Below are 7,454 nucleotides of genomic sequence, written 5' to 3'. Positions count from 1 at the left end.
CAGCCGCCGCCGCCGCCGCTGGGGTAGCAGCCCCCACTGCTGGAGCCGCCGCCGCCGCCGCCGCCGCAGCTGCCCCCGTATGATCCTGATCCCCCTCCGCTGCTCTGCTGGGATGGAGCTTGGAAGCACTGCTGAGAGTAGCCGCCGCCGCCGGAGCCGCCGCCGCCGCCGGAGTAGTAGCCGCCTCCGGAGCCGCCCCCGCAGCTGGAGCCGCCGCTAGAGCCGCCCCCGGAACCGCCTCCGCAGCTGTAGCCACCCCCACCGCCGCCGGAGGAGCCGCCGCCGCCGCTGCCGGAGCACTTCCGGTGGCTGGGATCGTAGGAGGAGCCACCGCCACCTCCGGAGCCGCCACCGCAGCTGGAGCCGCCGCCGCCGCCGCCGCTGGTGTAGCAGTAGCCGCCGCTGCTACCGCCGCTGCCGCCGCCACCGCAGCCGGATCCGCCGCCGCCGCCGCCGCTGGTGTAGCAGTAGCCGCCGCTGCTCCCGCCGCTGCCGCCGCCACCGCAGCCGCCACCGCCACCGCCACCTCCGGAGCCGCCACCGCAGCCGGATCCGCCGCCACCTGAACCGCCGCCGCCGCCGCCAGAGACCTTGACACAGCCTACTGGGGGCTGGGGTGTGGGCTGGGTCTTCTGGTAAGACATCTTTTCAGTAGCAGGGGATGAAGAACTTGGAAAGAAAGAGAAATACGGTTGGACCAGAGAATCCTCTCGGTCTGGACTGAGGCTTCTGGCTGAAGGGGGATCCTGGTTTGAGAGCAACTAACTGGGGTCTCCCAGAAAACTCACAGGGCTCTAAACGTGTAGTAAGAAGTTATCCCAAACCTTGGTGGGGAGGGGGTGCCATGCCACCCAGACTACCACAGTGAGGTTTCCTGGAAGGGTCTGCCTTTTCCAGGAGGCAAAGTGGCCATTTCATGAGATGATAGAATAATATCTGGAAAGAATTTAGGGATCTAGTGCAACTTCCTAATTTTAAAAGTTGAGGAAATCGAAGCCCAGAGAATGGTTTGTCTAGAACCACACAGGTAGTTGAGTTGGGATTTTAACTCATTTTTTTTCTTTACTCCAAATCCAGGACTCTTTTCACCACAGATGATAATAAAAATAGCCTATTACAAAAATATATATACAAAGCATTTGGCTTGTATTCGTCTCATTTGAATCTCAGAACAATCCTGTAAAGTAGACACTACAAGCATGATTATTTCTGGTTTACAGATGAGGAAACTGAGGCCCAGAGATTGTGACCTGCTCATATCCACACACAAATCCTGTCAGAGGCAGGATTTGAATCCCCATCCTCCTGGCTCCAATTTCCGGAACTCCTTATAGGAGGCCATATTGCCTGGAATAGCATAGGTTTTGGGCCTAGATCCTTCCTCTAGATGGTCTGGGGCTTAGAAAGTTAGGAAGCAGGTGTCAGAGGAAGTTGGTTTTGTTGTGGTCCCATCTAGAGATGACCTCAGTGACTTCTGCTTCTCCCACTTCCATTCAACCTCAGAATTTTTGGACCTCTGTCCACAAATTCAATTTTAATCAATTCAGCTGTCATTTACCTACCTACCAAGTGCAAGGCACCATTCCAGGTGATAAAAAGAAAAAAGTTGAAACCCAAACAACCTTGCACTCAGGAAGCTTACTGCATCGGGGGAGGGTACATGTTCACAATGAAGTCAATATCAAGTACATATGAAATTATATAAAGCAATTTTAAGAGAGGAAAAAAAGCACCAATTAGGTGGGAGCATCAGGGAACGCCTGCCAGAGGAGCTGGTACCTGAGCTGTGCTTTGGAAAGAAGCTAGGGATTCTAAGCCAAACATGATAGGCTGAAATCCTCACTTGGTGTGCTGTAATCTATTTCCATAAACCTGAAATGGAAGGAAAGTCCCCTAGTCCATTTCAGTCTATGAGAGTAGCCTCAGGGCAGCTCTCTTCACTGTAGATATAGAAGACCAGATACACCCCCACACAAACTCTCCTCTCTCAATTAACTAGTTCCTAAGAAACTGCTGAACACTTACTCTGTTCAGCACTCAGAGGGTACAAGGGAGCTGTGACCTTTGTCTTCAAAGAGACAATACTCTTTGAGATTAAAAAATGAGAGGAAGAGACAAAATGAACCTCTCCTTCAGGGTCAGCCATAACCATAGCATCATACAGCTGGAAGGGACTTCAGCAATCCTCAAGCTCAAATGGTCTCATTTTACAAAATAAAGAAACCGAGAAGTAAAATTGTCCAAGGCCACAAAGCTCAAAAGTGTCAGAGCCAAGACAAGATCTGGGATTCTGATAAAGTCTAATGCCCTTTCCTCTTAATGCCTTCCAGAGGCATTTGGGGATGCTCAGATCCCAGCTCTCCTTCAAGTACTGATGGATGTGTCCTCTAACCTTTTCTGAGGAGACATCAATGACAAACCTCCCCTTCTCTCCTTCTGTCCTCCCTGGAGGCAAGAGATGTCCTTAGATATCCCTTCTCCCCCTCAAAGAGCAAATCTACAGTTATGGAATTGCAGGATCTGGCAAAGACAGAGCAGAATCTGACTCTCCCCAGAGGGTCTGAAGATTCTCTGGCCCTGTCCAGCTACCATATCTTGAGGCAGAAACCCAAAAGACTGGAGCTGACCTAGCCCCATGGGAGGCAAAACAGCAAGCCCAGGGCTCTCACTTACCTGGATCACCAAGAGGAATAAGCAAGAGAGGAGAAGCTAGATGAGTTGAGTGAAGAACACTTGGTTCCAGAGCCTTTTATACTCTGCCTGATTCCTCATTTGCATTTGTGAGGCAGTCTCTACGTGACCTCTCCTGCTATGGAGCCCCACCTCCCCCTCAATGAAGGCGCAGGGTGGACCACTTGAGATTCTTGAAATGTACAGCCTGGCAGGTGACTTGGCCCCATTCCTAACGCAATGATGCTAACTAGGTCCAACAAGGACCAACAAGGGCGGATGGCAGGCATTGTTTCTGAAAGAAGATCTGGCAAGGAACGAATGGCATGAGGAGCTTGCTAGGCTATTGACCTTCTTAGTGTGTATTTGGACTTTGACAGCCTCACAGAGGTCAAAGAGGTGGCCTGAACTGGGAGGCTGGAGACCTAGGTACCAATCCTAGCTCTGCCATTTACTTGCTATGTGACATTGGGCAAATAGCTTATCTTAAATAGTTCTCATTTTCTTCATCTGTAAAGGGAAAAGTTATACGGAATCCCCAAGATTTCTTCTAGCTCTGAGATTCTACAAGTTCCTCCCTTTCCCCCATCTGACACCAGGAGGACTTGAAGAAAACCCCTAATTTGTCAGGAACGGTCCAGTCACTGCATTGCTACATAATAATTACTTTGGAAGAGAGCCTGTTTTCTGTTTATTAGGGATTATTTTACCAGTGATTGTTCCACAAACACATGATCTTATCTCCCTGGTTAGATTGGAAGCTCTGTTGTAAGAAAAGGGATTGGGTCTCTTCTGGGTTTGTATTTCATTCCACAGTCAGTACAGGGCTTCTGATGAAGTGTGTACCCAATCAATGGTCTTGACTTTTACTGAGGTTAGGAAGGAGAACCAACCATAACCTCAATTTATTCCTGGGGACAATTTCTCTTAGGAGGTAGAGGGCTATATTCTTCCATTTACTCTGGATGATTCTTTCACTGCTAACTTCCATTTTTAGTAATAATAATGGTGCTGATGACCAAGATGATAAGTACTAATTTCTAAATAGGGCTTTAAAGCTTGAAAAAATGCTTTCTCTTATCTCATGTCTGACAACCACCTTGTGAGGTAGGTACTATAGATGTAATTTTCATTTTAAAGATGAAGAAATGTTTCAGTTTCCTCCACTGCAACCGATAAGATCACTTAAGTGAATTGTCGTGGATTATGTAACAGTGAGTTTCAGAGGTAGGATCTGAACTATTGGAATAGTGAACCACTGTGAGGTAGAAAGTGCAAGTGTTCCCCCCATTTTACAGGTGAGGAAACGGAGGTTTGGAAAATGAAATGACTTGTCGGTAGTCAGACAGCTAATAAGTATAAAGACCAGGACTTGAATACAAATCTCTTTGTTCCAAATCCAGGGCACCACATTGCCTCTTGAAGAAACTCAGAATGTGGGTTTCATTCCACTGTGGGCCAGTTAATTTTGCTTTCCCAAGCCTATCTTCTTTGTCCCAAATCCCAGCTATTCAATTAATATTACTGTCTCCTGGGACCACCAGATGCCTAGTTTTGGTCAGATGTTCAGAAATACTTGCCCTTGATCACAGGAAGACCAGGGATATTTGTGGGATGACTCAGAGAAAAACAATTTACTCTGCTAGAAAAACAAATCAAATCATCCATCAATCCATCTATTGATTCATTCAACAAACATTTAAACATATATGTAGAGCACTAAGCAATGGGATGAGGGAAATAAAAATGTAGATAAAATATGGTTGCTCTATTAAGAAGCTTCACAGTCTAGAAAAAGGGGACATAACACAAATATAGACAACTGATATATAATAATACATAAGAGTATTAGTGGATTGTACAACAAATCCAGCCATTCAATCCAAGCGGAAAAGTATTCTAGGGTATTCAGAGATTGGCTTCCTGGACACGGTAGAATTTGAGTTGGTTATGAAGAATGAGCAGGAAATTAACAGGTGAAGTCCATGTCCTTGATAGTAGCTCCATAGCACCAATGAGGTATGTGAAAAACAAATGTATGTTGATATTTGCTTTTTTTTTTGGTTGACCACAGGAACTGGATTGTTATTGGTGACCTAGATATTTGAGACGCCATATTTTGACCCTGTTCCACCCAGTAACGTGTTGAAATGACAACTGTAATCCTCTATAGCATACATTGTCTCTTAATTAAGGTGCAGTTTTTAATGACCCAAATCCTGATTAGTAGAGATTAGGAACTTGTGACACCCTGGTTTTGTAAAGGATGTGAGACTGAAGAAATTCAGGAAATATATAGGGAACCCTCCTGAGAGAAGGCTCCCTCAAAATTAGGAGGAAAAGACAAATGGTTTGTGAGTTCCAGTCTATTCTGTAGCTGTGAAGAAAGATTTGGAGGAAAAAATCCCCTGTAGTCGAGTGACTTTGCCTAGAGCCAAGGCTTGGAATCATTTGGTGGGGAGGAGCCAGGTATGTTGTCTCCCCAGAATGAGGCAGTGGTATAGGGGTGGTATTGAACTGAACTGGTTTAGTGCTAAGAAACTTGGATTGGTTATTAGAGAACCTGGGTTTGAACCCTGGCTCTGTCATTGTGTCATGTATGTGTGATCTTGAACAGGTGGCTTTACCTTTTTTCTAAAAAATATTTATTTTATTTTTAATTTATGGAATAAAACAAATGTTTCATTAACATATTAAAATAAAAAAGATTATTGCACATGAAACTGCAAATCTATCATGTACAACTTGCTATTCATTTTAAATATATAATAAATTTCTTATGTAAGAAAAATTTCTTTTTTTTCTTTTTCTTTTCCTTTTTTTCTTCCCTCCTCTGCCCCACCCTAGAGATGGCTACCATGGGACACAAATAGGTATCTATATGTACAATTATTCTACACATACTAAAGCCTCAGTTTCCTCACTTCTAAAATGATGGGGTTGGACTAGCCAGATGTGTCAGACAAACTCACAGTCAGCAAAACTCACAGTGGGACCTGTACTCGATTAAAATGTAATTTGGAAAGGTTTAATAAAATAAATAAAAATACAATGAAACATAGGTAATGTAAATTTGTGGTTTTCTAAGTCAATATAGAGCCTCAGGGATGTTTCTCTTTAAGTTTGACACCAATGGACTAGATGACCTTTAATTCCCTTATTGAACTCAGAGACTCACTATGACTATTTTATTCTGTTTTCAACACAGCAATGAAATGTTGATTGGGTGCTTTCTTATGTGCCAGGCATTATGCCAAGTGCTAGGAGTACCTATACAAAAATGCCACAGTCCCTAACGTCAAAGCATGTACATTTTACTTAGGGGAAATAATGTGTATACAGACAAATATATGCAAAACATATATAGCATACATATAAAATGATTTGAGGGGATAGGGGAAGGTGCCAACACCTAAGGATCATCAGGAAATGCCTCATTGAGGAGGTAACATCTAAACTGTTCTTTGAAAGAAATTTGGGATTGCATGTAGTGGAAGGATTTGCTTCCCAGTCTCTTTGTGGCTCCTATTCTTACAGAAATGGTGTTTCCAGGCTACCCATGATATTTAATGTCCCTACCACAGACTTGGATACCTTTATAATCTTTTCTCACCTATTGCCCTCTTATTACCAATTAGATGGTAATAATAATAATAATGATAGTTTGCAAAGTACTTTACATACATTATCAAATTCTATCCTCATACAGCCTTATGAAGTAAGTACTATTATTATAATACCCATTTTTTTTTTTTAGCTTAGGAGTTTGATGCTTTGAGAGGTTAAGGGATTTGGCTAGGGTCCCACAGCTAGTGAATATCTGAAGCAATGTTTAAATCTAGATCTTCCTGATTCCAAGTCCAGGGATTTCTCAACTATGTCGTTTTGTGTCCTATGAATGTAAGATCCTTCAGGGCATGGACTATATCTAATACTTCTTTTTATTACAGGCGGTGTGGTATAGTGGAGAGGGCACTGGAATTGGACTTGGAAAGATCTGGTTTCAAATCCACCTTTGACCACTTATTAGCTGTGAGACCCTAGACAAATTACTTAACCTCTCTGTGCTTCCATTTCATCATCTGTAGAAGGAGGGAGTTGGAAGGTTTCTTCCAGGTTTAAATCCATGATCATATACGTGTCCCACTGTCACATATGACTATACTTTTCTTTGGGATACAGGCTGTAAGTAATAATTCTTCTTATAGCAGTCAGGGTGGCATAGTGGGAAAAAAATAGGAATCTGTGTTCAAATCTCATTTTGGACACAATATACTTAATTAAAAACATTTTTTTTACTTTTAACATTCATTAAAATTTGTTTTTTGAGTTTCAAATTTTCTCCCCCCCTTAACCACTGAAAAGACAAGTAACATGACATAAATCATATATGTGAAATCATGCAAAACATATTTCCATATTAACTATATGGCCAAAAAGAAAAACAATAAAAAGCAAAATAAATAAATAAATAAAAGAAAGTGGAAAAAAAAATGCTTCAACCCATATTCAGTTGATTCGTTCTTTCTCTGTAGGTGAATAGTAGTTTTCATCACGACTCCTTTGGAATTGTCTTAAATTGTTGTCTTGATCAGAGTAGCTAAGTCTTTCATAGCTAATCATTGTTACAATATTGATGTTTCTGTGCACAGTGTTCTCCGGGTTCTGCTAATTTCACTTTGCATCAGTTTTTATAAGTCTTCCCAGGTTTTTCTGGAATCATCATGCTCCTCATGTCTTCCTTCCTTCCTTCCTTCCTTCCTTCCTTCCTTCCTTCCTTCCTT

At 43.0% G+C, this 7,454-nt stretch overlaps 1 protein-coding gene across 1 annotated transcript in view; it reads right to left on the bottom strand.

Annotated features, from left to right (window-relative positions):
• LORICRIN (loricrin cornified envelope precursor protein) overlaps positions 1 to 2,815 on the bottom strand; it is a 3,350-nt gene extending 535 nt beyond the window's left edge. The window contains exons 1-2 of the mRNA XM_069078098.1: positions 2,674 to 2,815; positions 1 to 669 (exon numbers count right to left, since the gene is read on the bottom strand). The exon at positions 1 to 669 is cut by the window's left edge and continues 535 nt beyond it. Coding sequence (XP_068934199.1) covers positions 1 to 644 — 644 coding nt within the window. The 5' untranslated portion in view covers positions 645 to 669; positions 2,674 to 2,815. The remainder of the gene's footprint in view (positions 670 to 2,673) is intronic.
• Positions 2,816 to 7,454: the final 4,639 nt, after the last annotated feature.

The sequence above is a fragment of the Petaurus breviceps genome, unplaced genomic scaffold, assembly GCF_028583685.1.
Source record: "Petaurus breviceps papuanus isolate PSGF00001 unplaced genomic scaffold, PetGlider_PUasm1.0 91023, whole genome shotgun sequence".
Classification (NCBI taxonomy): Eukaryota; Metazoa; Chordata; class Mammalia; order Diprotodontia; family Petauridae; genus Petaurus; species Petaurus breviceps.
Note: the sequence above shows the minus strand (reverse complement) of the source record. Positions and strands in the feature narration are given on the sequence as shown.